General features: G+C 50.9%; 1 protein-coding gene and 1 long non-coding RNA gene across 5 annotated transcripts in view; both read left to right on the plus strand.

Moving 5' to 3' along the window:
* Positions 1-18742, plus strand: part of ECE2 (endothelin converting enzyme 2) — a 35185-nt gene extending 16443 nt beyond the window's left edge. The window contains exons 1-19 of one of the 4 annotated variants that reach the window (XM_058295463.2): positions 3209-3346; positions 4107-4193; positions 4504-4639; positions 4864-5079; positions 5497-5621; positions 5729-5875; positions 6016-6081; positions 10348-10536; positions 11196-11338; positions 11692-11806; positions 13278-13388; positions 14957-15055; positions 15157-15234; positions 15832-15935; positions 16142-16252; positions 16378-16445; positions 16628-16818; positions 16912-17007; positions 17750-18742. In XM_058295463.2, the coding sequence (XP_058151446.1) occupies positions 4107-4193; positions 4504-4639; positions 4864-5079; positions 5497-5621; positions 5729-5875; positions 6016-6081; positions 10348-10536; positions 11196-11338; positions 11692-11806; positions 13278-13388; positions 14957-15055; positions 15157-15234; positions 15832-15935; positions 16142-16252; positions 16378-16445; positions 16628-16818; positions 16912-17007; positions 17750-17926 (2259 nt within the window). In that variant the 5' untranslated portion in view covers positions 3209-3346 and the 3' untranslated portion in view covers positions 17927-18742. Of the gene's footprint in view, positions 1-3208; positions 3347-3855; positions 3938-4106; positions 4194-4503; positions 4640-4863; positions 5080-5496; positions 5622-5728; positions 5876-6015; positions 6082-10347; positions 10537-11195; positions 11339-11691; positions 11807-13277; positions 13389-14956; positions 15056-15156; positions 15235-15831; positions 15936-16141; positions 16253-16377; positions 16446-16627; positions 16819-16911; positions 17008-17749 lie in introns of those variants that run through there. The other 3 variants (XM_058295462.2, XM_058295466.2, XM_058295465.2) reach the window with 3 other exon arrangements.
* LOC131278221 (uncharacterized) lies at positions 455-2881 on the plus strand. Its single transcript, XR_011648542.1, has 2 exons — positions 455-1416; positions 2465-2881. It is a non-coding gene; the product is annotated as an uncharacterized lncRNA (long non-coding RNA).
* Positions 18743-20338: the final 1596 nt, after the last annotated feature.

The raw sequence follows: 20338 nt of genomic DNA on the forward strand, positions 1-20338 counted from the left end.
ATGTGTAAAACAAATAGAGTTTAGAGCAGTAGCTAAGAAGTTAGATGGCTATCCTAGCCCATGACATTTTTTAGCCCAGGAGAGAAAACTTCTAATGTGCCTTTGGAGGCCAAAAAATCTCCTCCTCATCAACATCAAATTTGTTTATTTCATTTTAGTAGATACTGTGTAAATACTATGTGCATAGCACTAGATTAGGCACAATGGAACGAAAGCTTAGAGAAATCACAGAGCTTTTCTTCAAGGAACTCCTGGTTTTTAAGGGTCTAGTGTTCCAGTGTGGCATTTGTACAGGTTTAAGGAAAAACAGTATGTTTTGTTTTCTATTCTCTTCTCTGTCCCAGAGTAAGGCAAGTTTTCCTCATTGGAAGTGGATTTACTCCTAAACTATTTTAGCAATTATGGTGGATACAATTTTTAAAAAAAGTTAATAGATACAAACGTCTTATGGATAATGATTATTTCCTGGAAAAATTTCCTAGAAGTAGACTTTCTGGGTCAAAGAGTGTGCACATTTTTACACCTTTTGTTTCATATTGCCAAAAAGGTGACATGAATTTACAAGCCACCAGCAATATATGAGAGTGCCTATTTACCCCGCATTCCTCAGCACTGGGCGCTGCTCTTTCTCTAGTCCTCATGGCTACATTGTGCTTGTAAATTTCATGAGTAAACCATTATCCAATTCTTCCATTCTCTCTCAATTCACAATTGATTTAGGGAAAAGAGGACCAACAAAAGATTACCTCTGTAGGAAAGGAAAGCAGAAAAGAGAGAGAGAGAAAAAAACCTGTAAACAAACAAAAACAAACAAACAAAAAACCAAGAGAATGAGAGAAAAGCAGTCAAAGATAATAAACACAGGAAAGAGAATAGAATTATAGAATAGAGCAGCCTCCAAGCCCTCTCATATATAGGCTATTTAACGTGTGGTCAGGTATAGTTATGCATCCAATAAATTATTGTAGTCATGAAAGAGGCACAAAAAGGAAATGTCCGTTTACCCCAAGTCTAGTGAAACTGAGAACACTATAAAATAGATAGCAGGCTCTTTCATGTCTAGTTGCATTTAATTCTCATAGCAACTTTCTGAGGTTCCCATTTTACAGATAAGGAAAATTAAAGGTCTTAATTTTTAAGCAACTCGATAAAGATCATACAGCTGATAAAGAATTAAGCCCAGATTTGAGACTGGGTCTGTCTGGCTTAAATATTGATGTGTTTCCCTTATTCTTCCCAGGAAGGTGTGGCAGAAGACTGGCAGAAGATATAGCCTCCTTTTGATTCATATTGACAAACTGCTTTTCAGAAAGGAGCCTTGAAACCCAGCTCTGCCACTTTCTTGCTGTGTGACTCTTAGCCTCTCTATGCCTCAGTTTCTCATCTGTAAAATGGCTTCATAAGAGTGTCCTGAAGGTAAATAAGTACATAATGTAAGGCTCCCAGAGCAGTAGCTGGCATACAGTGATGTGCTGTGTAAGAGCTTGCTATTTCCAGTATGGCATTGCAGTGGCCAGGGGACTATTTCTAATGACTCTTTTGTCAGGTGGTTCAGTAGCTTGACTTACACTGTCATGGTGGGACTTCTCTTGGGGCAGGACAAACCCTGCTGCATGTTTTACCTTCATCCAGGCTCAGGGGGGAGAAGGCAGGGTGAGTACTGTGACGTCTCACTGTCACCAGAGTGAACTTGAACAACTCCAGAGACTTGTCATAAGTAGACTTCCAAGGCCTTGCTGCTGCAGACCTTGCTGCTGGCTGACTGTGAATGCTCCTTGCTCGGAGAACCTCTGACTACCCGGGAACCCATCTGCCTACCCTGCCACCTGGGAAAGAGAACAGGTTTTCTCCTGTCTTTTTTTAAGATTTATTTATTTATTTAATTCCCCCCACCCCCCACCCCAGTTGTCTGTTCTCTGTGTCTATTTGCTGCGTCTTGTTTCTTTGTCTGCTTCTGTTGTCGTCAGCGGCACGGGAAGTGTGGGCGGCGCCATTCCTGGGCAGGCTGCACTTTTCTTTCGCGCTGGGCGGCTCTCCTTAAGGGTGCACTCCTTGCGCGTGGGGCTCCCCTACGCGGGGGACACCCCTGTGTGGCGCGGCACTCCTTGCGCGCGTCAGCACTGTGCATGGGCCAGCTCCACATGGGTCAAGGAGGCCCGGGGCTTGAACTGCAGGCCTCCCATGTGGTAGATGGACGCCCTAACCACTGGGCCAAGTCCGTTTCCCGGTTTTCTCCTTTCACTTCTCATTGACACCTGTGGGTTTATAATAATAACAACTAATACAGTGAGTGCCCACTATATGCCAGACGCTATTCTAAACATTTTACAAGAGTTCTTTCATTTCTTTCTCACAACGATCCTTCCAAATTGGTATTTTAAATGAAGGAAACTGAGTCTGAACACAGGGCCTGAACCCAGCATCTTTCATCCTAACTATGACATCCTACTATCTCCTGTTTCAGAACATGCAACTTCAGGGTGGAAAATGCCAAAGAATCCAAGATTTCTTGGCCTGCTTCATTCATCATCCACCATTCCCCAGTGACAAGAAAATTCCGTGTTAGAACCACTAGCAGCAAGCTGGCTGAGAAATGAGGTGGGAGACAAGAAATGGATTACGTATTTGCCAACTCTCCAAGCCTTTTCAGGTCAAATTCTTGTACCCTGTTTGGGGTCTGGGTGGGTGGTTAGGGGACTGAGGAAAACGAGGCACTCTTCAGCACAGGGGAATGCAAAAGCACCAGGCCTGATTAAGGAGTGACAGTACAGAAGACAGATGCATGGGGGGCACGCTATTTATTGCCTTTCAGTTAAATATTGCTTGCTGTTATTTTTTTTCCCTTGTAAACCTCCCAAATAAAATGGTTTGCTTTCTCCAAGTTGGAAATGTTAACACGTCTTTTCTTTAAATATCTGTGCATGGCTGTTTTTTTCCCTGCCAGTTTGTCACCATCTGTAACCCTCCCTTTGTGAGATGATCTGATGACAATTATCTTGGAGAGTAAAAGTGGCGGTCTTGAAGCAACGTAAAAGTGGAGTGAGAGTGGGCTGTGTGTGTGTGTGCGTGGCCCATGCTCTCTGAGCGTGCTGGGGGTACCCAACAACTGTGTACTTTGTGTGTTAGCTCAGCATGTGTTGTGTATACACACATTGTGTACCAGTATGCCATGTGCACATTTTGTGAATGTCTTCTGTGTGTGTGGATTGCATGTTGGGTTGTGTGCCTGCCTGTGTACTTTGGGTTTATGTGCTCTCTGTGTGGATGTCCTGGAAACGTCTTGTGTGTCTTCGGCTATGGCTGAAGAGGGGCTACATGGATTGCTGGGGGGCATAATTTTTCAAAGGTATTCAAAGAGGATGGGGGAGCCTGCAGTTGGGAACCGAGCCAAGGAACCCGGCCTTGGTCAAAGGAATGTAAATTATGGGGGTCTTGCAAGATGCTGCTGGGATGGGGGGCGGTGCTGGCTGGCCGTGGGGAGGAGCAGGGGCCTGCGGCGCTTCTGGAGGGCGCCTGACTCCCAGGCCCGGGTTCGCGCAGCGCAGCAGGGCGGGCCGCGGGCGCCCAGAACCGAGGCCTGGGCGCAGGTCGGGGGGCGGGGAGCCGCGGGCGCGCTCCTCCCCTCCCCCCACGCCCCCCCATCCCCGGGCGCGGCGCCGCGGGGGGAGGGGGGACTCGGGCAGGCGGGGGCTGCGGCGGCCAAGCGAGGGGCTGCGGCGGCGGCGGCGGCGGGGGCGGCCGCCCGGAGCCCTGGGGCGCCGCCCGCCGCGGCACCATGAGCGTCGCGCTGCAGGAGCTGGGCGGCGGCGGCGGCGGCGGCGGCGGCGGCGTGAGTGCGGGCCGGGGGCCGCCGGGGCGAGGCCGGGAGGAGCGGCGCGAGGCGGAGCGGGGTGGCCTCGGGGCAGCCGGCGGCGATGCGGCTGCGTCCTTGAGCTGGGTACGCGGGTGGCGGGTGGGCGAGTCGCGGGAGCGCAGGCCAGCGAGCCTGGCAGGTGGGAAGGGGCTTTCGCTGCAGGGCGAGAGGACGCCCGGGCGGGCGAGGGCCGTGCGCGGGACCACGGGTCCTCTCCGCCTGACCTCGGGGGGGCTCCCCGGCTGTCTGGCAGATGGTGGAGTACAAACGGGCCACGCTTCGGGATGAAGACGCCCCGGAGACCCCCGTGGAGGGCGGGGCCTTCCCGGACTCGGAGGAGGTGGGCAAAAGGGGTTCCTCCTTCCTCATCAAACCCCAGCCCTGGCAGGACGCCCGGCCCACCCAGAGCTCTGGGCTCATCAGGACGGTCATCAACCGCCCCCGCTCCACTCATCTAAGCCGTGACGGTGCACAGGCCCGCTCGGGGCCGGCCAGGCCTGCTTCAGTGCCCCGTGCCCAGAGTTAACCCCATTACCATTTTTGCTACATGACTGGAAACTGCCTGGGCCCGCACCCTCCAGGAGGATTTCTGTGATCTTGGGTCCCCTGTCCTGCAGTGTGCGCTCTCTCTGTCCCTGTGTGCCACCTAGGTGGGATTCCGGAAGAGGACAAGACGCCTCCTAGGCCCACACACGCAGCTGGAACTGGTCTTAGCAGCTGTGTCTCTACTGCTGGCTGCACTGCTTCTCGGCTGCCTTGTGGCCCTGGGGGTCCAGTACCACAGAGGTAGGTGGGCCCACACCTGTTACCAGCCCTCCCGGCAGCAGGGGCTTAGAGGCTGAAGGACCACTAAGATTTTCCCAGTGGGGGCCTAGTCTTCCCCAAAGCCTCCCACCCCTGGCTTTTTTCTCTCCTCATAACCTCTCTACTGTCATGGCCCCTCCCGAAGTGTTTGCCTCTCTCAGACTGATTGACCGTCCCCTACACCCCGGCCATGTCCCCTGCCACAGACCCATCCCACAGCACCTGCCTCACCGAGGCTTGCATTCGAGTGGCTGGAAAAATCCTGGAGTCCCTGGACCGTGGGGTGAGCCCCTGTGAGGATTTTTACCAGTTCTCCTGCGGAGGCTGGATACGGAGGAACCCCCTGCCTGATGGCCGCTCTCGCTGGAACACCTTCAACAGCCTCTGGGACCAGAACCAGGCCATACTGAAGCATCTGCTTGGTGAGTGGACCTGCCGGGGAGGCACTGTGCCAAGTATGTGCACTTACTCATACACAGTAGTGTCCATGGATGAATGAAAAAGCGGATGCTCGGAGAAGATCCACAAGGTAGAGGGTGCAGAGAGCAGGCGACTCCTGAGAAGTGGAGATGGGTTCAAGGGAGTCTGGAACCTTTGAGTATAACAGAAGGGTTCTCCTGGCATTAACCAGGTATGGTAGGCACCAGGGAGTCTGGAGTGCTTATCTTTGAGGGTCTCCATGGACAGGGGAGAGGAAACCACAGTTTGCTGGTTCAGTCTTCCTGAGTCTGTGTTAGGAGGACTGCTAGTTGAGAAGGCAAGGCCAGGGGCTGTGGGCTAGGGAGTCCTCCTTGGCAGTCTGTGTAATTGCCCCCTGGACGCTGTGTTCTACTCTGCAGAAAACACTACCTTCAATTCCAGCAGTGAAGCCGAGCGGAAGACACAGCGCTTCTACTTATCCTGCCTGCGTGTGGACCGTATTGAGGAGCTGGGAGCCCAGCCTCTGCGAGACCTCATTGACAAAGTAGGGCCCCTGGGTGGGCTGTGGACAAGGGGAGCAGGAGGGGTCTCGGGAGAGGATGCAGCTCAAAGAAGCATTGGGGGCCTCTGTGCCATGGGTTCTCTCCTCAGATTGGTGGTTGGAACATTACGGGGCCCTGGGACCAGGACAACTTCATGGAGGTGCTGAAGGCAGTGGCAGGGACCTACAGGGCCACCCCCTTCTTTACCGTCTACATCAGTGCCGACTCCAAGAGCTCCAACAGCAACATCATCCAGGTGCCAGGCTGGGGAGGGGCAGGGAGGGACTCACGGACCCTTTGCTGAGACCAGGCTCGTCTCCCCTGTGACAGGTGGGCTAGGCTGGGCCTCCCTGCACAAGAGTCCAAGGGTCTTACCCCCTGTACTTCTTATTGCAGGTGGATCAGTCTGGGCTCTTTCTGCCCTCTCGAGATTACTACCTAAACAAGACTGCCAATGAGAAAGTAAGGAGCATCCTCATTGCCCTCCCTGCTCCCAGGCAGCTGAGCTGGGCTGATCTCTGTTTACTTTTCCCTTTGCCCAGGGTCAGATTGGGGAAGGTGAGCCTATCCCTAGTTGCTTAGTGAGCCGACTGTCTCCTCACATTCTCCCCTTCTCCTCCTCCTCCCTCCTATCCAGAAAGCATTTATGGGCATTTGTGTGCCAGGTGCAGTGGAGGAATTCTGAGATGTACGTTTCAGATCCCTCGTCACAGGAAGTTTTCAGTGTAGGTGTTTTCAAGGATCCAGATAGTTCAGAACAAGGCTAGAAAGAAGGTGCCTAGGGTTTAGAAAAAGAGAGATTCAGATTGCCAGAGGTTTGCTGAAGCAATTGTAGGTGAGGGCATGCTGGGTAGATAGAACAGTTTAAGCAAAAGTGTGAAGGAGGGAAAGCCTAAGTTGTATCTGGACCAAGGGAAGGGGTTCAGTTTGGCAAAATGTAGAGCTCAATGCAGACAGGAGGCTGGAAAGACGGGAAGGGACTATTTATTTATGGAGGGTATTTCCAGTGCCACACTAAGGAGTTTATTCTATAGGTTCCAGGGAGACTTTGTACACTTTTGAGCAGTGAGGGAGTGACCCAATGAGCTGGTTGGCCAAGATATGAGAATTAAATATGAGAAAGGGGGAGTGGGTGTAGCTCAGTGGTTGAGTGACTGCTTCCCATGTATGAGCTCCCAGGTTCGATCTCCGGTACTTCCTTTAAAAAAGAGAAAAATGTGAGAGAGGGACCCTGGAAAAGAGTTAAGAGTCTCTATAGAACTCTAAGCAATGGGTTGGCTTAAACAATGGGAATTTATTGGCTCACGGTTTTGAGGTTAGGAGAGCTCCATATCAAGACGTTGTCAAGGCAGTGTGTTCTCCAAGAAGACTGGCATTCTGGGGCTGACTGCCGACCATCCTTGGTCCTTGACTTTTCTGTCACGTGGCAATGCATACAGCGGCCTCACCTGCCTTCTTTCTTTTCTGGGTTCCATTGGCTTTCATCTTCTGGCTGCTTCCTCTGGTTTTCTCTCTATGTAACCTTCCCTTATAAGGCCTTCAGTAGTTGAATTAAGACCCATCCTGGAGGAGCAGATGTGGCTCAAACAGTTGCCCTCCCACCTCCTACAAGGGAGGTCCTAGGTTTGGTTCTCAGTGCCTCCTGAAATAACAACAAAACAAACAACAAGCAAAAACAAATGATAAAACCAACTCAGGGAAGCCAATATGACTCAGTGGTTGAGTGCTGGCTTCCCATGTACCTGATCCTGGGTTCAATCTCCAGCCCCCAGTACCTCAAAAAAAAAACGAAACCAAACACCCAAAAAACCATCCTGATTCAGTTCAGGCACACCTAAACAGAAGTTACCTCGTTAAAAGGTCCTGTGTACAAGAGTTTACACCCACAGGGATGGATTAAGTTTAAGAACGTGTTTTTCTGGGGTGCATAGCTCCAAGCACCATAGGCCCCAAAAGCAGGGAGTGGAGGAGAGAATGTTAGAAAGGGGAAGATGCAAGAGATGTAATCAAGGCAGAATCACAAGTCATTGGTGGCTGAATGTAGGAAGAGAGGAAGAAAGGGAGGAAAGAGGCAACGGAGGTTGAGTTCTAAGCTTGAGTAATGGTGGAATGCAGAGGTCTAAGAGAATCAGGAATACGTGAGGGCATGCTGGGGAAGAGGAGACAGTATTATGTCACAGGAAAAGGGCAGACCTTGGGGTCAGATGTGGGTTTCAATACCAGCTCTGCTGCTTGGTGCACATTTATTAATCTCTCTGAGGTTGAGTTTCCTCACCTATGAAATGGGACGGTTCATGGCATCTACGTCGTGTGATGTTTGGGAGGGGTATAAGCTAGTGTTCCTGCATGTGCAGACACTCAGGGAGCAGGGGCCCCTCATTTATATGCATGAGTGTAAGGGATGTAGGTGCTTCTATATGGAGAGGTCAGCAGGTAATTGTGAAAATGTGTGGAGTTCTAGAGAGAGGATAAACCTGGAGAGAGCCAGGGACTTGAGTAGCTTGTCCTTAGAAACCTAGACAAGGGCTTAAGAGAGGGTGAGCTGAGGGAATAATAAAGAAAGGAAAGGGGAAGATCTTTATATTTTAAGGACAGTGGGAGAAAGAGAGCCAGTGAAGAGACTACTGTGGAATGGTGCAACCAGGAAAGTCATTTGTCCTTCTTTCATTCATTTGCAAATGTTTACTAAACATTATATGGCACAGGGGTTAGAAGACATTATCCCTGACCTCTTAAGTGAGGGAGAAGATGTGAAGCAACTAGTTATACAATAATCCTGATTACAGTGGTTTGGACTATTATGGAGAATAACTATGGGCTTTGACAGTGAGTGTAACCTGGAACCAGCCTAGCCTAAGGGTGAAGGTAGGCTTCAGCAAAGGAAGATGGTTCTAGGCAAAAAGAACAGCTCACGCGAAGGCTCAGAGCAGGAAGGAGTGTGGTGCCTTGATGGAGCAGAGAGCGGAGCAGGAGGGGAGCGTGGCTCAAGTCATTCCAGACAGGTATGTAGACTCATTATTCAGGACACTGTGGGTCAAGTTTAGAATTTGGGGTTGATCCCAAAAGAAATGAAAACTAAAAAATGGGAGAGTGATATGAACAGATTTGTGGTTTTGTGTTTTAAAAAGAAACATATTGCTTGAGTCAGGGAGGAAAGAGTTTTGAGAACACAGGAGGGAACCACATCATCCAGCACTTCAGAGAGGACAAGGTGAATGCCTTGGGCTTGGCTTTCAGTATGTCGTTGGTTGTCTTGGCAGGAAGTCTCTGGGGACTCTGGGGGAAACTGCAGTGCAAAAGGTTTAGGAACAAGCAGATCATAAGGAAGTGACATCGTAGGGTCAACTTTTCTCCAATCAAATTGAAAGATAGGATAAAAACTTAAGTGTAAGGCAGGATTCAGGGATGTCTCAAGCTGAGGATAAGCCTCAGGTATAAATCTTAAACTGAGGGTAAAGGGCTGGGGAGAGAAAGGGGTAACGACGTGGGCAGGGGCGAAGTCACTGGTTGATCTAAACTCCCCACGCTTTAGCAGCTGGGATGACTGAGATGGGTACTCAAAGCTCTTCCTCTGGTACCAGCAACAAGGAATATGAGAGGTGGGAAAAAGAAATGTTGATGTACAGAGAATGGATATATAGGGATCTAAAACATCGCAGTAAAGTAGAAGAGAGGGCCTTTGGCAGTTTAGGGAGCCCAGGTTGGGGCTTCTGGACTGGAGCGTGGACTGGTCCTGGGAAGAAGGCCACAGGAAGTCGGTGTGGGCAGTGCTGAGGGTCTGTGTGCAGGTTTTCATCCCTTCATCCAACATATTAATTGAGCACTATGTGCCAGGAATCACCCTGGAGCCTGAGGCTACAGTGGTGAACAAGACAGACACAGCCCCTACCCTCGCGGAGTTCAAGTGTCAGTGGAGGGTGTAGGGAGGCAACATGAAATTCTACTGGGCCCAGGTGGTGCCAGGGCTGTGGCACTCGAGTCGTCACGCTTGGTTGACATTTGGACTCTGGTACCTGCTAGTGTATGGTATGAGTTAAGTAATATAACCTTCCCAAGGTGGTTTCCTGGTCTATAAAAATGGAACTAATAATATCTACTTTATGGAGTTACTGTGAAGGGAAAAAAGATAAAGTACATGTAAAGCCCTGAGCAGAAAGTCTGATGCATGTATACACAGGTAGCTACTTAATAATCATTCTTTTCTGTGCTTTCTCGTCCTTGGTGACCAGAGGGGAGTGGAGAAAGCAGCAGTTTGAGACGTGGGAGGATGGGAAGGCAGTTGGAGCTACTGTGGACCAAAATGCCATGGAGTCCACTCACCTCATGGCCACTGATGGGCTGGGCAAGCCAGAAGGGCTTTAGGAAATGATAAGGCAGAACAGTGTGGGAAGCAGGTCTGTCCACTAGACAGGTATTTACAGAGCACCTATCCTATGCGAGACACTGCTCTAGACATAGAGATACAGTGGTGAATAAGTTAGACAAGGTCCTGGCTCTCCTGGAACTTACCTTTTCTTTGAGGAAATAGATGATAAACAAGTGCACAAAAAAGTTAATAGCAGGTGGCGAGAAGCACTACGACAGAAACGAAACAGGGTGGTACAACAAGGCTTCTATGAGGAAAGTCAGCAGAAGAGACGGTGGGCAGTGGTGGCAGCCAGCACAGATCCTCTTGGCTTCAGGCAGGACTTGCTGCTGGGCTCTGAGGGCTCCTCTGGGCCTGGACAGGTGCTTACTGCCTACCTGGACTACATGGAGGAGCTGGGGATGCTGCTGGGTGGACGGCCAGTCTCCACACGGGAGCAGATGCAGCAGGTGCTGGAGCTGGAGATACAACTGGCCAATATCACTGTGCCCCAGGACCAGCGACGCGATGAGGAGAAGATCTATCACAAGATGAACATCGCCGAGCTGCAGGTGGGGCAGGCTAGAGAGAGCTGCGTGGGGCCAGCCCCTGGCCTCCACGCCATCCTCCTGTGGCAGCCAGTCCTTTATTTCCTCCCTTTTCTGAGCTTCCCAGCTGTACTTTTGCTCTTCTGGAAAGAAAAGTGGTGTCTGTTTTAGGCCACCTCTCCCTGGGTGATCCTTTGGTCCCTTTCCTGTTGCCTGAGGACGCAGGGAGGGGTGATGTTAAAAATCTTTACCAGCTTGTACAAGATGTCCAGGAAACAAGCAGAATAGACACTGAAGCAGGCTTCTGGGGGACCCTTACTGTGCCGGGCATCAGCCCTTTAGCTGTTGGGGGTGATCCGGGGGAAGGGCCAGGCATACAGAAACCCTGGGGAGGTGGGGGGGAATGGCATTGTATCAACTGTTATGAAATTTTAGGAATATCTGTGCCCCAGCTGAAGATCACACACGGACGGTTTTCCTTGTCCAAGAAGTGGCTGGGCTCCCAGATTGAGGGGCGCTCAGGCCTGGGAAAGGGTTTATTGCAGGAAGGGGTCACCAAGCAGCGAGTAGCTGTTGCTATGGCAATGGGAAGGGCTCCCAGGCTACAGCCTGTCAGTGGGGGAGGGGCCTGCTGGAAGGCAGGTGGGCAGGCAGACAGGCTTGAGATTTTTTTTTCCTCCCAGGCTCTGGCACCCTTCATGGACTGGCTTGAGTTTCTGTCTTTCTTGCTGTCACCGCTGGAGCTGAGTGACTCCGAGCCTGTGGTGGTGTATGGGACAGATTATTTGCAGCAGGTGTCAGAGCTCATCAACCACACAGAGCCAAGGTGGGAGCTCGGGGCTCTGTGGGGGTCTCAGGAAGGGACTGGGCATATGGGACTGGCACAGTCAGACACAGCAGTATTTGACTGCTGCTGGGCCTTCCAAACATCAGAACAGAATGTCTGCAGGCTATTCCCCCCAAGGTCAGGGCTTTAGGGTGCCCCCTGTGATCATTGTCCCCGCACCTCATTCCAACCTGACTTCTGCAGGCAGATGTCTGGTTTCAGGGTGAGAGGATTCTGGGACAGCTCCTGCACATGCCTCTTGGAGCTCCTGCTGCCCATATGTTACTGGGGCTACTTGGGGGTGGAAACGGAACCCCACATGCTCCCTCTTTATGTTCTGGTATGGATACCAGGGTCCTGAACAATTACCTGATCTGGAACCTGGTACAGAAGACAGCTTCAAGCCTGGACGGGCGCTTTGAGTCTGCACAAGAGAAGCTGCTGGAGACCCTCTATGGCACCAAGAAGGTGGGCTCTGACTCTGCCCCCGCCTTCTGATCCATTCTAGCTGATGCTTCACACCTACTCTGTCAGGCACCTTCCCCTACCCCCCACAAGGATTTGGAATCAAGCAGAATTGGGTTCTAAACCCAGCTTCTCCCAATTTTTACCTTGTAGGACCTTCCTTGGGTATGTCACCCAGTCTTTCTGACTCTCCATTTCCTGTTCTGTAAAACAGGAATACCTTTCCTTTTTTCATAAGAATTAACTGAGTCAATGTAAATGAAGCCCCTACTCAGTACATGGTAGGTATAGGCACTTGGCTTTGATGAAGGTGATGACAAATAAATGCAGTTCTCAGTTTCTTTTTTTTTTTTTTTATAGGAGGTACCAGGGATTGAACCTGGGACCTCATAAATGGAAAGCAGGCGCGCAACCTCTGAGCTACAACTGCTCCTCAGTTCTCAGTTTCAAGCTGTGCTGTTAAGTGAGGGGAGTGGACATGTGTTCATATTGAATGAAAGATATTTTTGCTATAGGACAGAGGAGCACATCTACCTAGGGGGATGGTGGTGAGAGCATCAGGAAAGGCTTCTTTGAGGAAATGACATTTGAAGAATGAGTTCACCAGGAAGTCAGAAAGGGCACTCCAAGCTGAAGGAACAGCATGTGCAAATTCCTCAAGGCCAGAAAGATCATGGTGGGTTTGCATGTGTTCTGGTATGAGCCTGAGAACAGGGCAACAGAGAGGCTAATGTTTGTGAGGAAGATATGGACCAATCCACGAAGGGATCCGAACGCTGCATTATGTTTAGCCTTGACTCTTAGGGATGGGGGAACATGAGATGGTTTTGTTTTGTTTTTTATTTTTGTTTCATGAGATGGTTTCAAGGAGAAGAATAATAGGGTTAGGTTTATGTATTAGATGAACTCCCTGGCAAATAAATAGAAGGTGGAGGAGGATTGACTGGGGTGGGGGGGAGGATGAGAATGGAGTCAGGATGTCTACTTAAAAGGCAACTTCAATCTTCAGGCAAGAGATTGAGTTCTAGATCAGAGCAATGGCAGTGAGGTGGACAGGAAAGACAATTAAGAAGTAGGGTTGGCGGAAATTGATGGTGGACGGAATGAGTATGGGGATTAGGTAGATGAAGGGTGACTCCCAGATTTCTGGATGGGGGACTAGATAGTAGACTGGGATGCAGAACTGAGCAAAGAAACTTCTGGACACACGATGGGCCTCTTAGACACTTAAAAGGAGGAGGGTGCTGAGAGTAGAGTAGGCGGCACGTGTGTTCCTCCTGAGGTTTTGCTGCTGGGGTTGGTATACTTTGAGATATTTCTCTTCATTTTCCTTGGAGTCCAAGGAAGAGATGACACCCCAAACCCAGGCTTGTGTTGCCCAGAGCTGAGAGGGGCTAGCCCAGAGACAGAGGAAGGCCCTCTGACTGGAGGATCAAACTGGCTGTGAGAGACCCGGCTCTTTGTCCCTTGACAGTCCTGCATGCCGAGATGGCAGACCTGTATCTCCAACACGGACGATGCCCTTGGCTTTGCTTTGGGCTCCCTCTTTGTGAAGGCCACGTTTGACCGTCAAAGCAAGGAAATTGTGAGTTTACAAGGTTCTTCCAGCACTTCCTCCTCTTTTAATTAAAACTCACTGTTCATATATGTATATATATATTTAGAAAAACAGAAGGAAAGTCATCAGCAAATTAAATTTCCAAATTTTCTCCAGTGAGCTTATTTACATGTATAATTAGGGAAAAAATCCTTCTTTATTAGGAGATGATAAAATATCACCTATAAGGATGCTTATGGCAATGTTGTTTATAATAGGGGAAAATGAAAACAGTTTACATGTCCAGTTGAGGTTGGAATGGATTATGAGGCAACCTTAAAACTAATGGTATTTATTTATTTATTTAAATTTTTTTTTTGTTCTTTCTCTCTCCTTCCCCCCCTCCCCCCAGTTGTCTGCTCTCTGTGTCCATTCGCTGTGTGTTCTTCTGTGTCCGCTTGTATTCTTGTCACCGGCACTGGGAATCTTGTCTCTTTTTATTGCGTCATCTTGCTGCATCAGCTCTCTGTGTGTGCGGCCCCACTCCTGGGTAGACTGTGCTTTTTTCACACTGAGCAGCTCTCCTTACGGGGCACACTCTTTACACGTGGGGCTCCCCTACATGGGAACAACCCTCCTTGGTACAGCACTCCTTGTGTGCATCAGCACTGTGCATGGGCCAGTTCATCACATGAGTCAGGAGGCCCTGGGTTTGAACCCTGGACCTCCCATGTGGGAGGCAGACGCTCTATCAGTTGAGCCAAATCCACTTCCCATATTTATTTTTAAGGTAAAAAACTAGCAGATTACAAAACGTATATTTTGCAACATAATTCCATACTATATATTTATAGCTGAGCAGAAAAAACCACTAGTACACTGAGAACACTTTATTCTCTCAGTTCTCAATTTCCAAATTTTCTAATTTTAATGCTTTCCTTTTGTAATCAGATAAAAACCAATACATTATATTAAATTATAACATTAACTCAGGAAGCGGACTTGGCCCAATGGATAGGGCGTCCGTCTACCACATGGGAGGTCCGTGGTTCAAACCCCGGGCCTCCTTGACCCGTGTGGAGCTGGCCCATGCACAGTGCTGATGCGCGCAAGGAGTGCCCTGCCACACAGGAGTGTCCCCTGCGTAGGGGAGCCCCACACGCAAGGAGTACACACGTAAGGAGAGCCGCCCAGCGCGAAAGAAAGTGCAGTCTGCCCAGGAGCTGACGCAGCAAGATGACGCAACAAAAAGAGACACAAATTCCTGGTGCCACTGATAATGATAGAAGCGGTCACAGAAGAATTCAGAGCAAATAGACACAGAGAGCAGACAACTGGGAGGAGGGGAGAGAAATTTTTTAAAAATTTTTAAAAAAACATTAACTTAATTAATATATTGTTAATTAAAGTTGTTAATAATTAGGGAAAAAAGCCACCCATAATCCTAGTACCTTCCCAAGTCGTGTTTCCTTCCAGTCTCCCCAGATTACCTTATTTCATGAGTGGTGCACTCCTACGTGCCTCTCTGGAGGAATGGGGATAGGGGCTAGGAGGGATGGATGAGAAGGGAGGCATTAAGTGCAGGTAGGAGACGGACTTGCACCCCTCCCTTCCAGGCAGAAGGGATGATCAGCGAGATCCGGACAGCCTTTGAGGAGGCCCTGGGGCAGCTAGTTTGGATGGATGAGAAGACCCGCCATGCAGCCAAGGAGAAAGTGAGCTGTGGCTTGCATTGGGACGCCACCTTGAGGTGGGGACAGAGCATACAGTTTGGTTGAGAGCCTGGGGAGGGAAACCCTTGACCTGGTCTCTTCAGGCAGACGCCATCTATGACATGATTGGTTTCCCGGACTTCATCCTGGAGCCCAAAGACCTGGATGACGTTTATGACGGGGTGAGTATCTCTCTTCACCAATGTTGAACTTCAGCCCCATAGCGGGGCACTATTCTCTGGGCTCAGGAACTGGGGCTCAAGCCCTGGGGGAAGGAAGTACTCGGTCCCTTGCAGAGGCAGATGCAGGCAACCAACCTTTCTTAAGTGCTGTGTGCCAGGCGGCAGGCCAGACAGCAGTAAAATATAGTGCTTACAAACAGGGATTTGGAGTTAAACCTGAATTAGATTGTGTTTCTGCCATGAACTAATCACATAATCTTGGAAAAGTTTTACAACCTCTCTGAGCGTGTTTCTTCATGTGTAAAATGGGAGGGCCTACCAGTACCTACCTCACAGGGCTATGAGAATACAAGGAGGCCTGAGTTTAAAAAAATTACAGCACCTGCAACAGAGAAGGACTCTTTAAATATTGGCCACTATTATTTATTATTCCATTTCTCATTTAATCCACATGATAGTATTGTGAATTATTTTTTACTCCCATTTTACAGATGAGGAAACTGATGCTCAGAGAGGCACTAATTAGGAGCCAAGCTGGGGCTGTTACGTCTGCAACATGTTCTCTTGCTTACTTTCTCCCTCCCACCATTTCCATAGTATGAAGTCTCTGAAGATTCCTTCTTCCAGAACATGTTGAATTTGTACAACTTTTCTGCTAAGGTGATGGCCGACCAGCTCCGCAAGCCTCCCAGCCGGGACCAGTGAGAAGGGGGGCGGGCACCACACGACACTTGGGATGTCAGGAGAGGAGGTAGGGGGAGGTTTCCAGGCCTGGAGGGAGGGGGATGCGAGACTGATCCTGGACCAGTGGTGCAAGGCCCCTGTAGGAGGTAGGTCAGGGCTGCTGGGCTGCGAGGGGCATCAGGAGCACCGAGACCAACCCAGCCTCAGCCTCCCTCTCCCCCAGGTGGAGCATGACCCCCCAGACAGTGAATGCCTACTACCTTCCAACCAAGAACGAGATTGTCTTCCCTGCCGGCATCCTGCAGGCCCCTTTCTATGCCCGCAACCACCCCAAGTGCGTCTGAGGCAGGAGGGGCTGGGGGCCAGGACCTGGGTGTGTGGGCAAGCTGGGAGCAGGGCCAAAGGTGAGAGTCAGAAGTACCCCCACCACATCCTCACTCGGCATTCCTCACCCATCAGGGCCCTGAACTTTGGTGGCATCGGTGTCGTGATGGGCCATGAGTTGACACATGCCTTTGATGACCAAGGTAGGGGCCTGTAGAGTTGTCCTTCCAGTCTAGAGTTCCCAGTGGCTTCTGCAAGGCCTTGGGATGTTGGGGGCCAGGCTCTAGGGCCTGTGGAGTCTGTGGCACAGGGCCGGTGGGGGGTGCTCCTGGCCCCAAGGGGTGAGCTTTGGTCCCATTGGGGTGCAACTGTGAGTTCTTCCCAGGGCGTGAATATGACAAGGAAGGGAACCTGCGACCCTGGTGGCAGAATGAGTCCCTGGCCGCCTTCCGGAACCACACAGCCTGCATGGAGGAGCAGTACAGCCAATACCAGGTCAACGGGGAGAGGCTCAACGGCCGCCAGACGCTAGGGGAGAACATTGCTGACAACGGGGGACTTAAGGCTGCCTACAATGTGAGTGGCCCAGCCTGTCCTCCAGTAGGGAAGGGCGCTGGGTGGAGGTGGGCAGGCGCCGATGGACTCAGTGCCCACTGTGCCCGGCCCCAGGCTTACAAAGCGTGGCTGAGGAGGCATGGGGAGGAGCAGCAGCTGCCAGCCGTGGGGCTCACCAACCACCAGCTCTTCTTTGTGGGATTTGCCCAGGTATTGCCCTCCGGGGGGCCCATAGTCCACCCCTCTTTCGCACTCCCTCCTGGGTGTGTCATAGGAAAAATTCTGGGGGAGGCAGCAGAGGGGCTGGAAAGCAGGGCCAAAGTTGTAGAAGGTGGGCTGGGAAGGCCTTGTGCCCAGAGTCTCTCGCTGGAGCCCATGAAAGCAGTCTGAGGAAGCCCGAGGAGGGAGAACTCTTCAACAGAATTTTGCAGAGCTCAAAGGGCAGGGCTGTCATGCTTGAGGGAGCAGGGTGGGCAGTGGGCATCGATCTTCATGGTGTCCTGGTAAGTAGGTAAGGAGGGGGAAACTAAAGCTTGGGGAGACAAGGTGGCTTGTCAGGCCCACGCAGGAATAAAGTGGCAGAGCTAGGACGCAGGCAGGGCCTCCTCTAGGTTCTTTGCACTATAGTAGGCAGCCTCTGGGGGCTTTGCTTTTGCTCCTCAGACATGTCCATCCTGGGCAACCCATTGCACAGGGCAGCTTTGAAAAGCCTACAGTTTGAGAGGGAGGGCATGTTCCCCTCCCTTGATGCTGATAGCAGCAGAGTTGGGGCTGAATGCTGGCTGAACCTTCTCCAGTCTCCCTGAGGCCTGGGGAAAGCAGGGATGGAGCCCTCCTGAGCCAAGGGACTGGGGCAGTGGTGCTTTGTGCCCTTGGGATGACTCTGCTGTGGAGTCTATGGCCCTGCCCCATACTAGACACCATATGTCCCCGTGTCTGTCCCGGCCTGCAGGTGTGGTGCTCGGTCCGCACACCAGAGAGCTCTCACGAGGGGCTGGTGACCGACCCCCACAGCCCTGCCCGCTTCCGCGTGCTGGGCACTCTCTCCAACTCCCGCGACTTCCTGTGGCACTTCGACTGCCCTGTCGGCTCCCCCATGAACCCAGGGCAGCTCTGTGAGGTGTGGTAGACTTGGGTGGGGGGAGAAATGGCTACCCATCTCTGTGGCCTGCAGCTACCGAGTGAGGATCCTGGTGAGGCATTTGCTCCAGGGTTAGGAGAAGACAGATGTAAGCTGAGCTGGGTCCAGACCCCGCCCCACCCTAGGCGCCATGAGTCCCAGCCCTCCTCAGCCATCAGTCATGCCTCTGCTCTGGAGGTGCCCTGCCTCCAGCAGAGCCTCCTCCATTCACTGCGACATCCGTGTCACCCTACCAGGGCATCAACATGAAGGAGGCTGGGTGGGGGGCACTCACCGGCTCCCACAGGAAGGAGTCTGCCTCTTCTGGCCCTAAGCTCACTCAGCTTGGTGGCCATGGGCCTGCTGTGCCTGCCCTGCTCTGACCACACACACAGGGTCTGGCTGGTGTGCCTCCAGGCTTCTCCCCAAGGCGCTCTCAGTGCTTCCTAGGAATGGATTCACCTCTCTTCAGCCCACCCTCAGGGGCCTCTCCCCTACCCCGTGCTTCTCTTGCTGCTCTCAATACCGCTGCCACCCCTTTCTGACAGGCCAACTGTGCTCGGTTCTGGAAGTCTAGGGCCTTTAAAGGCCTTCTTTCTGCCTCCCTGTTTCCCTGGACTCAGGGGAAGTGTGCACATGTAGGGGGTGCTGGTACCTGTGTCTTAAGGCTAAAGTCTTAGGGGGTAACTGAATCTCCCTGGACCAATGAGGAAAGTGGAAAGAGGGAGAGGGAAGGATAGAGTTTATTTTTATAGGAAAGAGGGTGGGGAGGGAGTTGTCTTGGCCCGGTGGACCCTGTGCCAATAAACAGACACGCATCAGTCAGCCTGTCTCTTCCTTCAGTCTTATTTTCATTTATTCATTCACTCATTCCACCAATATTTATTGATCACCCACTATAGGCTAGACACCCCTCTAAACACTCATTTACTTACTCACCAGGCATGGGAGACTGAGAGTTGAAGCCCAGAGAAGACAAAGAGAGGCAGGATGGAGGGGTGGAATGAAATTGAGTCTGGCCAGAAAGAGAATATTCTCTGCTCACTGTGGCCATTTCCCATCAATGGCTGTTCTGCAGCCAGAAGGATTTGCTGCTCCCCTCTGCTGGTGCATGTAGCCAGGCCTGACACTGAGTCTGGGTAACCCCTGGACCAGGGTCAGCTTCAAAGATGAGTGGCTCTTACCCTGTAGTGGAAGGAAGCCCTGGCAAGGTGGCATGCCACACCCTGGAGCTTGGAGCATCAGCCTCTGCTCCTGGCTGAGAAAACAAGTGTTTTCCCATGGCCTAACAAGCTCAGAGCTCCTGAGAGTCACTCATTCCACCTACACACACATTGAGGTTTACCAAGTACCAAGCTTGGAGACTACAAATATGGCCACCACCTTCTAGAATGAGGGAAGAAAAGGAGCACTTATTGAATGCATATTGAATTCCAGGCACCTGTGGTAGGTGACTCATTTCTTTACGCATTCGTTCATGAATTAATTTATACATTCATAGATTTATTTTTTTCAGTGTATTGATTATAATGATGCGCCAGGAACTAGTGATACAAAGATAAATAATATGGTTCCTGCTCTCAGGGATCTGTCTACTAGCACTTCCACCTTCATAAACTCATTTAATCCTCATAGCAACCATATTTTTTTAAATGCTATAGTTCCTATTTTTCAGAACCAAGATTAACCAAATTATTGCAGTCAAAGAGAGCTGGATTGAAGTTGAAGCACTGCTAGTTGAGCTTAAGTCTGTTACCTAACCTCCACAAGCCTCTGTTGAATTTTCATCTGTAAATTGACAACTAGAGCACAACAGGCTAAATTCTCTTTAAAACTCAAGTGTTCCACAAAATGCAGGAAGGAGTGGGTTTATTAAGTCTGCAAGGGGAAGAGTGAAGCTTTGGTAGTGATCGTTGCTGGGGTCTGCAGCCCTTCTGTGATGACACTAGCATGTGTCCCATAGCCTGTATCCTGCTCCCGCCCTTCAGGGCCCTGGACTGTCGTCAGAGAGAACTGCACCTGAGCCTCTGTCATGGTCCTGCATACCAAGGTGCTGCTGCATACCAAGGAAGGGAAATAGCTGGCTGCTCACTCAGGAGCCAGGTGGCCTGTGGGACTCCATGACCACGGGTCGGCGTGGCCTGAGCCGCTGAGAGCACAACTCCAGGAAGGGCAGCAGAGTGCACTGGAAAAAGCCAGAACTGGAGACCTGGTTCCTGCTCCAGCTCTGCCCCCCTCCAGCTGTGTGACAGTAGGCATGGCTCATCCCCTCCTCAGGTCTCAGTGTCCTCCGCAGTCTATAAAATAAGTGGATTGTATGACATGATCTCAAAGGACCATTGCAGCTTTAATGTTTTAAGAAGTGGATTCATGGGTTCAGCAAATTTCAGAACCTGAAAAGACATTAAGAAATAAGACTTC

Source organism: Dasypus novemcinctus, chromosome 4 (assembly GCF_030445035.2).
Source record: "Dasypus novemcinctus isolate mDasNov1 chromosome 4, mDasNov1.1.hap2, whole genome shotgun sequence".
Taxonomy (NCBI): Eukaryota; Metazoa; Chordata; class Mammalia; order Cingulata; family Dasypodidae; genus Dasypus; species Dasypus novemcinctus.